Source organism: Trachurus trachurus (genome assembly GCF_905171665.1).
Source record: "Trachurus trachurus genome assembly, chromosome: 17".
Lineage (NCBI taxonomy): Eukaryota > Metazoa > Chordata > Actinopteri > Carangiformes > Carangidae > Trachurus > Trachurus trachurus.
This window is the reverse complement of record NC_139900.1, coordinates 33,325,941-33,340,622: the sequence shown is the minus strand read 5'-3', so window position 1 is coordinate 33,340,622 and position 14,682 is coordinate 33,325,941. Positions and strand designations below refer to the sequence as shown.

Below are 14,682 nucleotides of genomic sequence, written 5' to 3'. Positions count from 1 at the left end.
GATTGATTATTTCTCCATTTGAACAAAAGCAAAGCACTGAGAACATGAAAATCCATAAAAATAAAATGCAAAAAAAAAAACACTGAGGCAGCAACATGACACAGCTGCTTTAAAGCCACTCAAATGTCCTTAAACTGTCCACGGTTTACTTCACACACTCTGACACACTCACACACCGACCCAGCGATCTGCTGCTCCAGCTGTCCACAGTGAACAGATTACGGCAGAGCATCATCTCACTCTCTCCGAAAAATAATGACACCTTAAATGACACCAAATTTATTTTAGCCTATTACTCGTATTCATATTATTGTTGTTCTTTTTGTTGTTGTTGTTATATTATAATTACTAATAATATTAGCGATGGCATTGTTAGTAAGTTAAAGTTAACAGTAAGCCTATTTTCAGTTACCAGTATCAGTTTTTATTGATTTAACATAATGAACAATCCAACTGAAGACTTGTGTGATTTGGCGAATAGTATATATACATTATTGTAGCCTATATAAATAATATATATGGGCCTATATACAGATCAGATTCTAAGTGTTATAAATTCCCTCATGAATGCTCTTTAATGACAAATTGACCTCTTGTTGTTCTGTGAAGGTCGTATGATTTCCTGTGACTTTGACTAATCTGGAAATATAATTAGGCTATAACAAATTATCTTTTTGTATCTTGTACGCTCCTGTTTTCTCTAAACAGGACGACCTGAAGTTCATCTCTGCTCTTGGTGAACTTCGCACAAACCAAACAGCGTGTTGTGGTTTGCTGTTCTCTCATTTGTCTGCAGCGTTGGGATCCTAACTTACTTTGTGACCTCCCTCACCCCCTCGTACCCCTCCCCCTCCCCTTGCGCCACGTCATTAATCTCTGTCAATCAATACTTCGATCAGGTTTATCACTAAGCGCATAAATGCAAAACTATACAGTCCGTGGGAAAACAAAGTTTATCTGTAAGGAACTCCTGTGTCCGGAAGCTGATAGTCACTGTATTTTGCGCAAAATACACGACAGGCCATCACCTGTCAGTCTCTGTCACGCGGGCACAGGTAGAGAGGCGCGATAAAGGCCATAGGTACACAATGCGCGCTCTGATACAAACATCATGTGAACATGGGAAATGTGCCTTTTCTCAAAACTAAACCAGAAGCAGGGTCAGTTAAAACTGCATCAACATGAGATGATGTCTCCACCAGCCGGGTTTCATCCCAATGAGGAAGCCTATTAAGAAATCTCTGCTCGTACCCGCCCCACATTTAAAACACACAGGGGCGCGCTCCCATCACTCTGACACGTGGCTCAGCCTGCTCTTAGTGGAAGCGCTGTTGGACCAGAGATGAGATATCGCCCTGGAGAGCTCCCATCCACGTGAACGCATAAAGCGCCGAGACGCCGAGGAGTCGGTCGGTTCTGTCCCTGCATCGGAACAACAGAACCCGTCTGCACCGCTGGATTGATCGGAGAATCTGAATCAATGGATTGGCGTTCAAATGTAATTTTATCGCTCCAGGAGGGATAGGGGGTAAGAAAGAGCGCGCGTCCCTGAGTGAGAGTGAGCGGCAGGAGCCAGAGGGAGAGACAGGGGGAGAGGGTGGGGAGGGTGGGACCGGGGGAAAGATATCCTTTCAGCTATGGAGCTCACCATGGAGAACATCCACAGCGTCTCCTCGCACTCCCAGGCGGGGGACCTCATGAACTCCCCGCACGGGCGGCCGTCGCCGTCCCCCTGCTCCACTCCCCGGAACCTCGTGCCGCACGGTCCCGGCGCGCGGTCAGCCATGGTGTCCGGCATGGCCTCGCTCCTGGAGAGCTCCGGCGGAGACTACCGGACAGACCCGTCCGCACTGTCCGGTCACCTGCACCCGTCCATCACCATGTGTGAGAGCGGGATGAGCCTTAGCAACACGTACACCACCCTGACCCCCCTGCAGCATCTACCTCCGATATCCACCGTCTCGGATAAGTTCCACCATCCGCACTCGCACCACCACGCTGCCGCCCATCAACGACTCTCCGCCGGGAACGTCAGCGGCAGCTTCACGCTGATGCGGGAGGACCACCGGGGGCTCGCCTCCATGGGCAACCTGTACAGTCACTACCCCAAAGAGATGTCCGTGTCCGGTATGGGGCACGGCTCGCTGTCGCCGCTGTCCAGCGGGCTGGGCTCTTTGCACAACTCTCAGCAGCCGCTCTCGGCGTACGGTCCGAGTACGCACCTCTCCACCGAGACCAAGATGCTCTCTCCGGTGTCGGGGTTCGAGTCCCACGCCTCCATGCTGTCCCGAAGCGACCAAGAGCACCTGGCGAGGAGTTTAGGGGGTCACGGCCACGGCATGATCTCCAACCTCAGCGGCATGCACCACCACCCGCACAGCCACCTCCACTCCCAGGCGAACGGCGCGGTGATGCTCGGGGACCGAGAGAGGCACGGCCACGGAGCCGGCCAGGGAGTAGCAGGGTCGGGCATCCAAGCGGAAGAAATCAACACGAAAGAGGTGGCTCAGAGGATAACGGCCGAGTTAAAGCGGTACTCCATCCCGCAGGCCATTTTCGCCCAGAGGATCTTGAGCCGGTCGCAGGGAACCCTCTCAGACCTGCTACGAAACCCCAAACCCTGGAGTAAGCTCAAGTCAGGCCGGGAGACCTTCAGGAGGATGTGGAAGTGGCTGCAGGAGCCGGAGTTTCAGCGGATGTCTGCTCTCCGGCTGGCCGGTAAGAAACCGTCCTCTCAGTGGTAATATTTCACACAACACCTGATCAGTCTTCTTTAGCCATGAAGGCCACGTCCCACCTTTTATTTGTCAAATTACAAACATGCACACCAAAAAACTTGGGCAGGCCCGACAGCTTCAGCACCATGGACAGTTCCAGCGACTAAAACAAAGCGCACAGCGGCTTCATCACAGAAACGAGCACCGTGACCGTGCATCCAAGAAATGTCCCTCTAACAAATATTGGTCGTTAAATAGAAAGACAGGGAGTTTAATTGTTGTTCATTTAGATATCCACAAACCTGTGATTTTCATGATTATACTTTGGGCGTGTACATGTGCGTTTACGCGAGCTGCTGTGGACTAAATTTGTATGTCTATATTTCTGATCGGCACGTAGCAAATCGCCATTGATTCACTATAAACCTCGGAATAGTTTCCCTCCCCCGACGCCTTTTTTCTCCTTCTCTCTGTGTCCGACTATAAACACAAACACACACAGAGCCGCGGTGGTGGGGCCACTGGGCCAACTAGTTGCGCGGGAGAAGCGGGGTGACCCCAGGCTGCCATGATCAATACGCCAGTTCCCACTCTTCCTTTTAAATGTGGCACACGGATCAATAGCCTACTCGTATCGGAGCTGAAAGACGCAATAACCGCACGGTCTCTCCGGCTTTTCATTTAGTGCTCTGTTGTAAAAGCTCTAAATTTAGACCATAGACAGGTAGAATCGCTCAATCTCATTACTGCTGGTGGCGACTTCCACTGTGCTATGGATCAAAAATATTACCACAAATATCACTCAATTAAACCAGAATACTTCTTGTAACTGTAGCCTATAGTTACAAACAAAAACAAAACAAAACAGATTTACAAAGACATGGATTATACAGTAAACCTGGGGTCCAACCCAGCCAGTATATGATCCCCAGATCTATTTCAAGGCAACGTTAAGCTGCATGAACAGTTCTGATGAAATATTGATTGTAGCTGGGATGGGGATTGGTAACAAGGACCAGTATGGACTAGAAAAATATAGAGAATATAGACTTTCTGATGGCTGAAAAGACAAAGACAAAGGGCGACAAGACTACAGGAAAATGTGCCCTATAGCCTACCCAGTAACAGTGGTGAAAATAAGGGTTTCAACAACTTAGATGAATAGATGTCCAAGCCAACAGCATAAGTGTGACTATATTACAGTGCAATTGCCACTTTACAGTCAGACCTTTGATTTCCTGGATAATGCAGTTTAACAAAATAACAACACTACATTTGGCAACATCAGTAGATACTAGATAGATAGATAGATAGATAGATAGATAGATAGATAGATAGATAGATAGATAGATAGATAGATAGATAGATAGATAGATAGATAGATAAGGATTAGTAGCTGAGGCTGTGAGTGTCATTAATAGTGTAGCTCTGTCCTTTCAGTGTTTGCCTGGCTTTGCACATAGGAGATCAATAAGGCCGTTTCCCCTTCCCAACCCCCTTCTCTCTCACTCCCTGGTGCTCTCCCTCTCTGTTTTTCTTTCTCTCTCTCTCTTTCTCTCTGCAGCGCACGAAAATAATATCACTAATCTTTTGCTGGTTAACCTGGCAACAGGCAGAGCAGGTTGTTTGGCTTCAAAAGATCAGCACAGAACAAAACAAGAAGAAAAAAATGTTTGACTTGACGACGAGAGGATGAATGAGAGCATGTTTCATAAAGTCAAACAATGCACACAGCCATTTTCCATCCTCGCTGCTCTTTTTCTTACCAGCTTCATCTTTTAATGCCTGCTAAACTTGCTTGTGCCATGAAAGATTCATCTCAGTCTGCCCTTTCTCATATTTTCTGAAGAATCCAAACAGACCAAATTGGGATAAAACTTCAGTCGGCCTGGCTTAAGTGCAAAGGCGAGAAAAGCAAAACTGACATGTGGAAAAAGAGCTGGAAGAGCTGGGAGATGCCATTGATTGAGTGAGGGCAGGCAGGTTTGGGCTTTGTGTGAACAGCCATAGGCAGGGTAGTGAAAGGATCAATACCGACCTTAATAATTGATAAGTATGAGGGAGAGGGAGAGGGAGGGGAGAAGAAAGAGAGAGGCAGAGAGTGGTGATGTTAGCGCGTGTAACAGCATCTTCTAGGTAAGCAAAGTCAGATCTGTGGTTAACAGTTGAGGACCACACACCAGTCTCAGTGCCTGAACACCTCGGCAGAGGGTGTGTAAGTGGTTTTGAACAGCGCTGTTTACACCCCAAACATCCTGTGAAATATCAATAGCACAGATCTGACACCAGCGGGGTTGGTGTAGACTTCCAGTGCTGAGAAACGCAGACATTTATGAAGCGAGAAAAGAAATCTCCCTGGCAATTTGTAACGAAGGCTTTGAAGTATTTCTGGTGAAATGAGGGCAGGAAGACTGGTGTTACCAGGCAAATGTGAAAATATCAGAGCTGAGGAGCATCTTACAGTAGACAAAGAGCATCAGAGCATCAAGTCGCCTATCGAGTTGTAGTAATGAGTGCTTTCTGCTCATGTCAGCGAATCCTCAAAGCAACCCAAGGTTGTGATGTCATTTGATTTTAAAGGTTGCTATGCTTTATGGGGATTGTAATGCGTCTTTATGGAGGCATGCAAGCACATTTCACTGAGTGTGTGTGCACGTGCGTGTGCATGCACATGTGTCTGTGTGAGTGCTTCCACATGCACATGTGTGTGTGACTGGGTTATAGAGTGTGTCTGCACTATACATTGTTCAGGCTTATCTGACTCGCTCTGAATCGGTATTGATTTCCTCTCCTCTGCTCTCTTCGGCTCTCTCATTCTCTCCCTCTCTCCCCTTCCTTCCTTCCCTGCCTCCTCTTTCTGTCTCTTCTGGCTCTGTACCAGCATCAGCAAAGCAGATCCTTTGCCTTTCACCCTGATTCCATCTCTGCTCTCTGATCATCTCTCTCTGTAATAGGCTGAACTCATTTTGCATATACGACGCTGGCACACTGCTGCGAAACCCTCCGACACTCAGTGTGAATTACAGTGAATTACATGACCTATAAAAGCTACAGGATATACAACACACTACAAAAACAAGCAAGACATAAACTGTAAAACAACCTACAGCCAAATATTTGAAATGACCTTTGCCTGATGAAATTAGGAACAGTAGCACGTAGAACCATCAATCAATCAATCAATTAATCACAGCTCATCATTTAATGTTGAGGATTTGTTCAGGAGATGCAACGTTTTGTTTAAAATTGATGGTTTGAGTGAGGTGGGGGTGGAAATAGTATGTAAACCGACTGCTCACGGATATTCATGCTTCCTGCTATTTTGCCTAAAGGTGTAATGAAAATGAATGTGTAAAACGTGTGAACATGCTGCTGTAATGTCCAACTGATGCAACCCTTAAAACGGGCTCTTATTCTGAAGAACAGCCTGACATTGTTTTGGAAAAGCTTCATTAATTACCTTGGTGTCACAGTGGAAAAGGCCTCCTGTGCTGAGCAGACAGCTCCCTCTTCACCCACACAGCAGCAGTCTGGTGCTAAAGGTGAAAATAACAATAAAACATTTAGAGCACAGATTTATCTGACTAGTGATGATTAAATTATCACTTTTTAACTTTAGCTTTGTTGTCCCCTGGGGGATAATTATTACACAAAACTGCTTTAACATTATAGCCCTGTGTGTATAAGAGACTGTCTATTTGTGTGTGTGTGTGTGTGTGTGTGTGTGTGTGTTTTTAATTGCTTAGATGTATAGCCTAGCTATTTAAACAGATTGTTACAAAATGTCCCATTTTCATTCTCATGTCATTATTAAATCGTCGGGCAGGAGAAACAAACACAGACTCCGTTATGCCGTTAGAAAATTAATAATTAATAATATTTTATATTTATACTTTGAGTATTATATTCTTATAAACATCAAATGAATTTTTAAAAACACTCAATGGTCGTGTCGTGCTCGTACAGGCCGCACATTTCTGAATATGTTAAGCAGACGTTGCTCTTTCATAGTTGTTGTTGTTCTCACCGAATTAAAAGTCTAAATAATGCGTCATTTTTTCGATAATATACGTCCAAATATATATAAATATATATTAATAAATAGTTAAATGATTCAATAAGGGAAACGTTTGTTTAATGATTTTGTTTGTGCCTTCTATAAAATCAAGCATTAAAAGTTCTTCACATCAGGTTTTCGAACAAATCAGATTTAATTAAGACGATCATTATATTTTCTGATAAACTCTTATTCAACTGGGTATTTCTATAGACTTTTCTCACTTGAACGTTTCACTCAGTGACTCATTTTATTTTTTTTGCGCTTGCATCGAGAGCCTCGTTTTATTCAGCACCAAATATTTGACAGAAGCCTGTGCTCTCTGCAGTGGAAAATCTCTATCTAATTTTTGTGCTGTTTTGGAGTTAATAAAGTAGTCTGTGCTGCACGATGCGATCAAGAAAAAATAAGGTGTGAATAACATTTAAAAAAAGCCCAGCTGAGGTTTTATAGACTGTAAGCCAATATCAGACAGACTGTAAAGCTGCCGATCACTCGTCTGAACAAGACAACACAGGCTTTACACGGACAAATAAACGAAAGCTTTCAAATAATCCAATCCTAATCAATTGAGAGGAAGCTATTTTATGGGTGAAGGGTTGGTTTGGTTTTTACCGCTGCTGTGTGTATACTGGTGAGGATGGTTGTTGTTGTGGTGATGGAGGAGGGAGGTAATGGTGGGGGGCAATCGGGCGTTTTACCTCCCAACAATGAATAGGCCTGATCAATATAATCAATAAGCGTACATCTGAGAGGTGTGACAGAGAGTGATTGACGCCAAACTGTTTCTCGCCTGCAGTAGTCCGTCCAGGGCGGGAGAGGGCCCGTCTCACCGCACACAAAGCCCGATCTCATCCGTCCGTCCAGGCGTCGACTAGCAGCAGCACGGTGCGGTTAGTTCACCGTCTGCCCCCCCCATCACACCCCATCCACCAACCACCCCATCACACCACACCTCCCCACTCCATCCCATCCCCCGACATCCACATCATGTCTCATCTTCACACACACACACACACACACACACACACACACACACACACACACACACACACACACACACACACACACACACACACACACACACACACACACACACACACACACATCATCTTTTAGTTTACACACTTGTGTTTTTCTGTATTTTAATTAGCATAATAAAATCATAATAAATCATCATTTCATTAATCTAGAGGCCACACACACACACACACACACACACACACACACACACACACACACACACACACACACACACACACACACACACACACACACACACACACACACACACAGCTATATATAAGGTTATAAGTGAACTGTGTGACACACAATCTACTACTTATTGGTTTTCATTTCTGTTAAATCCTTAAAAGGACATCTAGCTGCCATCTGATAATCTCATGTTTCCCCCTCTGCATATTCAATATTTCAAAACACACCAGGCATAATGTCTTCAGGAAAAAGCCTGCAATCCTTCTGTTGTGTGATCCAGCCTGTTTAATACAGCTATAATCAGCTGTTTTCAGTCACGACTGACTGAGTGTTAAGGGAAAATATGTTGTGTTTACTGCTATCTGAACTGCTTCCTGCTGATTGTGATACCAGGCGGTTGCTTCCAACCAATTTACTGTAATCTCCTGATAGGGGAAGTATCTCTCTCTGTTGAAGATGTTACAACATAACAGGATTTGTGACAACATGGTAAAGTAGAGCGTACAAAAGTCTGATCTGATGTGTTTTTTGGCAATCAGATTGTTTTGAGGAAATTTTGTTATAACACATTTAGAGGAGGGACATTTACTGCTGAATATGAAGAGCAGTGATTTGAGTTAGTTTCCTTTTAGTCTGACATTTCTATCAAGTACTGACATGTAGTAATATATAACAGACAAAGGTCAGCCAAGATCTACCCCTCTCATCTTCACATATAAGTGCATGGTCAAAGTAGAAACAACAGCAGCCACTTAAGTGATAAAGCAGAGCTGCTCTTAAAGGAGGCACCAGTGCAAAAATGTGCACAGCCAGAGAGAGTTTTAATCTCAGGATCAGCAAGAGGTTGAGATTAAGCAAAGTGGCAGTTGCCTGACACCTTTAGCGTCGTTGACACCAGGGCATATGAAAGAGACGACATGAGCAAGTGCCACTTGAGACTGCTGAGCGTCCCCGCTTGTCTCTTCAGAAAAGCCCATTTGGTAATGAGGCAACTAAAGATAGCCTGCAACGGTTTGGTTCTTGTCTCAAGAGAGGCCGCTTTAATGAGCAGCTCCCTCTTTTCCTTCCCTGTGGTCCTATTCATTGCTGGGTAAGGGGATGTTCGCGGGGCCAGCGGAGTCTCATTTGAAATGGACCTATTGATTATCTGAAATATGTATTGACCACCACGCAGGCCCGGGTCTTGTGCTAACTCCTTCGGCGGCTGTGTTGCTCTGCGGGGGCCTCTGAGCTGTGGAGTTGCATCTGAGCTGATGGAGGAGAACCAGAGTGGTGTTGGCATTGTAAAATGGCCGGTAGCACAAGTTGTTCGAAAAACAGGCATTACATATTAAATTATCACTATATTAGCACTAGCATTCAGTCATTACATTAGGGAGTATTGAGTTTGGTTTGAGGCAGCACTTAGAGAGCCGTGAGGAGGTTCTGGCATGGCTGGGCCTGAACCAATTGAATAAACGTTCCATGAAATGGTTCTGAAGTGCAGATCAATCAATATGGGGGCTATCAATCTGAGGGCAAATTAAAACAATTGAGAAAAACAACAAGAGGAAAACAGTTGAAGAAGTCGAGTGGGGAATGGAGTGATGTAGATCTGTAACGTAGACATGTACTCTCAGCTGAGGAAAAATATCTTGTGATATGCTTTGCTTGCAGTAACAAACCATTGAACAATAGCAATTAAAACACATGCACGCTCACACACAGGCATGCATACACATGTGCACATTCATATTGATCCCCCCCTCACAGTCAAATCTGTTTACTGCTGTTGTCTAAACCTGCTGTAAAGTCATCAATCATTTGCATACACCACCTCCACATTGCAGCCAACCTTTATATCCTCACTCCCTCCTTTCCTTCCCTAATTCCTCCTCCACACATGTGCACCAACACCCCAAGACAGAGGATGAATATCATTCCATAGGCCTACTTTGTTTTTCTTTTTCTTTCTTTCTCTTGGGCATGCAGGCCAACAGACCCCATCTTGCACAGGCAAAATAATAATAATAATAATAATCAGTGACGTACATGAAAGTCATTCTTTTGTCCTCCTTCTGAGCTCTCAGAATGGATGGCTGCCACTCTTTTCCGCCACATCTCCTTTGTTCTTCCACAGATAAACAATTTCTTCTCCATCTGTCTGTCACAAAGCGCGCTCTTGAGCTGTACTCCCCAACAAACACACTGGCGCGCGCGGGCAGGCAGGCAGGCAGGCGGGCGGGCGGACACACACACACACACACACACACACACACACACACACACACACACACACACACACACACACACACACACACACACACACACACACCTCGGGCTCGCGGATCGATGGGGATCGATCGGGTGGGGAAGGGAGCCCTGATTACTGGACCACGTGTTCGGGAGAAAACCGCGGAAAATCGATCATTGCAGCTTTTTAGGGCAGCAGCACAGAACAGACTCCCTCCAGTCTCCACAGCTAGAGCCGAGCCAACTGACGGTGCACCCGGGCACGGCAGACCGCTTCTTTGTCAGCATTTCACATCACGCTCCTCCAGTTTCAGCACAGACACACAGACCCACAATGAAAACAACCCATCCACCATGACCTCTTTTTTTTTAATTATTTTTTTTAAAGAGGATAATATGATTAGATCTGGACAGTAAATGATTAACTATCATTAACATGTCCCTGAGCCACTGTAGTAACTTTAAATAGACATTAAGTTTTTGAAAGTTGCGGGTAGCCCATTACCCACAGACTGCCCAGCCCACTTTACATTAGGCTACTGAGTGATGACCATTTTCCAAACCATCTAAATTTTTAGATTGATTTCTCATCCTCCAGGCGGCAACTGGTTTCACTTCATTTCACTGCACTTTAAAAATCAACTTCTAAAGATTTGAAATTTCAGGCAAGTTTCAAATCTTTAGATTAGCCTCCTCAGTGTTTTTTTCCCCCCATGATGTTATAGCAGCAGCTGCAGGCAGGCAAAAAGAAAAAGTGATCTTTGTGTAGCATTCACGGACAGTTCGACATTTGGGCGCTCATGTCCAGTTACTGAAAAATAGATATGATAGGCCTAGCTACTGTAAGAATATCCGCAATAACAGAAGAACTGGCCGCTGACCAAAATTAGTATCTAGTTGTTTATTAAATACAATTAGGCTATTATCTTATACAACTGAGTTTTATCCAAGTGTTTTGAGTTGTAAACCGGCGTAAAAACAAACAAACAATGTCTTTAAGTCTTCAAGTTGATTTTAATACCATAGTGAAAGAAAACAGTTTTAAGTTCCCCCAAACAAAATCTAGTTTCTTGTGTAAACTAAAAAAAAAAACAGTCTGTCGTTTCATACATCACCAATCCCGGGACGAGCGGCGGGCAAAATAAACCCCTGAGTTTGTCGACTCGGTTCAGACCATGGACGTATTATATTAAAGCAGAAGTAAGTGATATATTTGTGTTAATATAAGTCTTAAATAGTTATATGTTCCGACAGCAATCACTTACATAGAGTGTTTGGACCGAAACACGGGTCTGTCAGTCACTCTGCTCTGCTCTGAGCCGAGGAGAAAACATTTATCGTATCCTACAGTTTTTATCCAATGAGGAGAGAGAACGGCATGCAGGGCTGTGTGTGCAGCCAAGGGACGCCGTGAATGTGGTGACGTAGCGACGAGGACTGTTATGGTGCGTTCAAGGCAGCCCGTAACTCGTGTTTTTCCGACCTGTGAAGTCATACCAGTTCGATCTGGTGCGAGTTCACGGGTCAGAAGTTACGAGTGGCCGTTATAGTGACTTTCACAGGTAAAACAGGTCGGAAAAACACGAGTGGGTTGCCTGGAACGCTACAAAGTCGTAAGTTGTGACTTGAAGCTGTAATTTACGGTTTCAAAAGCCTGCCTGGAACGCAGCATTAGCCAAAACGACCGGATCGCTTACTTCTGCTTTAACGGTTCAGACCGGTTCAGACAGACCGAGAGTATTAGCATTAGCAAAACCACTGTGTCAGACACTACCGGTTACAAGCTAGCTAGCTGGCAACGTGAAACAATAAAAGCCGCTCACTGCACAGACGGTTCCTGTCAGTCAGACAGATTTTATTTAGTAACTTAGGCTACAGCAGATTCCTCCTGAGTCTCTGGTGCGGCTCCTCTGAGGATCATCATAATGACTCAACGTTAGCTACACTGCTCTTCACCTGCCACCGTAACCGTGTAAGTAGCTATCAACACCCAGAGGGATAGATATAACACCTAGCGCAGCAACACTGTGCTAGTCAGCTACAAGCAAAGAAACACAAAGCTTCACTCACCCCGGTCTTCAACGACCTCCAGTCGCGGGTTGTTAAAGCAGAAGTAAGCGATCCGGTGGTTTTGGCTAACTTCCTGTCAGCAGATGGAGTTAGCAGTCCCCGCCCTCGTCCCTACGTCACCACATTCACGCGCATCCCTTGGCTGCACACACAGAGAGGACCGCCCCTTTATGCCGTTCTCTCTCCTCATTGGATAAAGGTTGTAGGATACAAGGAAAGTTTTTTCCTCGGCTCAGAGCAGAGCAGAGTGACTGACAGACCCGTGTTTCAGACCAAACACTCTATGTAAGTGATTGCTGTCGGAAGATAGAACTATTTAAGACTTATATTAACACAAATATTCCGCTTACTTCTGCTTTAAGATAAGATAAGATAAGATTACACTTTATTGTCAGATCACTCTGAAATTTGTCTTGCGTCCCATGACGTCCAAGGTTTCACACAAATAATAACAGTGTTTCCATGTCAACCACGTTGTTACGCTTCACTCAATCAACCCATAGATACGTATATATCTATGCAATCAACCACTGAACGTAGCGCGTGCTGTGCGGCGGTGGTGGGCGGGGCACAAGGCCTATCCTAAATGTATCATCAATGCTCCAGGTCTAGTTTTTACACATTAACCCACATTTTATATGTTAAACAAAAATATCAATCATATCAGAGTACTTAAAAAAAACAGCCTGCTTTGAGACAATGTCTTGAGAAGTAGAATAACAACTGAAACCAAGAAAATACACTGTAATCTTGTAAAGTGGTCTCATGCTCCACTACAGTGACTTAAGCTGATGTTTTTTTGAAAGCTGTACAAAGTAGCTACTTTACAAATTCACAGCCTTCACAGTAACATTGTTTTAATTTTGTCTTTTCACTCACCAGTGTTGACTCATTGACTTTTTTTTTGCTATCCTCTCTGTGTCTTTCCATTTTTCCACGCTTCCTTTTATTTCTTGTAAACTCTCCTGCATGCGCATGACAATTTTCATCTTCAGATTTGTGCATTACAATTTCTAGGCTACATACAATACAGGAAACAATCACATTTGAATTAAATATTCCCTGTACATAACACAAACATGTTTATTTATACACACAGAAACCTGCCAATGGCCCATTTTAAATTTTTTGCTTTGAGTGATGATTTTCCATTGAGTCATTTAGGCCTAAATTCCTAAAGTCTTGATTTCTGTGTTGTTGTTTTTTCTTCACTTCATATGATCAGTATGTGTCCAGGACATCTGACCCTGATGTAGAAATAATATAGTAGTATGTGTGTTGCGATGTTTGTTTCTGTGTTTTGTACCTTTACAGGAGCACAGACTATGTTGATAACAATAAAGCTTGTCTTTCTCTCCTCTCCTCTCCCCTCCTCCCTTAATCCTCTTTCCGCATTCTCTCTCCAGCCTGTAAACGCAAGGAGGAGGACCGAGGACGAGAGCGCAACCAGGTGCCAAAAAAGCAACGATTGGTCTTTACCGACCTGCAGCGTCGCACCTTGGTAGCCATCTTCAGAGAGAACCGCCGCCCCTCCAAAGAGATGCAGGTCACCATCTCCCAGCAGCTGGGCCTGGAGCTCTCCACCGTCTCCAACTTCTTCATGAACTCACGCCGCCGCTGCACGGACCGCTGGGACACAGAGGAACATGGTCATGGGGTGCACGGTCACAGCCACGTGCACACTCCTCACGGGAACAGCAACAACAACAACGCCTCACCCATCCAACCCGGTACCTCCTCTGCGAGCACGTTCTCTAAGGCCTGACGGTGGCAGGATGGATCGTTGAACACATGCATGGAGGATGGAGGGGGGTGTTTTTACACTAAAGCAGACAGTGGGCTCTAAACCGTGATCCTGCATAGCTATAGGGTGTGTAGCTTCGGATCACTCATCCGATTCATCTGCTCAAATTGCTGAGGACTTGGGTAGATGAATCAGATCTTCTCAGTGCTCTGTGTGTTTTCTATTAATCTGAATGTCACTCATAGGGGCTACAGTAACTTGCATTTGAAATTGTGGCTCTTCAAACCAAAGATGCAGTAGCTTTAGGAGAGTTGCCCTCAAACAACCACAGGTGGCTCTTTGTTAATCCACCCGAAAACCAAAGAAAATCCATTCACACTTACGTAATCACGCTGTGGGTCTATGTTTAAGCCTTGAAATGGGAGGAGGGGGTTTGCCTCTTGTCAGGATGTAAACACACCAAAGAATCACTCATGACAAGGAACCGATAGGTTTCAGACAGGGAACCTTAAGCGGCCACACGTTGGTCTTCACAAATCAAGCAGAAATCAGACAGCAGATGTGTCCGCTGGGCCGTGATCAACCACTCCTTATTTCAATAACAGACACTGAGGCTGATTGAGAGGTGCATTTGAGTGTCAAGTGTC

At 44.8% G+C, this 14,682-nt stretch overlaps 1 protein-coding gene across 1 annotated transcript; it reads left to right on the top strand.

Annotated features, from left to right (window-relative positions):
• Positions 1 to 1,637: 1,637 nt before the first annotated feature.
• On the top strand, positions 1,638 to 14,056 carry onecut3b (one cut homeobox 3b; the record flags this gene model as incomplete). The annotated part of the gene is made up of 2 exons (XM_083992066.1): positions 1,638 to 2,718; positions 13,698 to 14,056. The coding sequence occupies 2 exons, from the start codon at positions 1,638 to 1,640 to the stop codon at positions 14,054 to 14,056; spliced, it is 1,440 nt and encodes a 479-aa protein (XP_083848192.1).
• Positions 14,057 to 14,682: the final 626 nt, after the last annotated feature.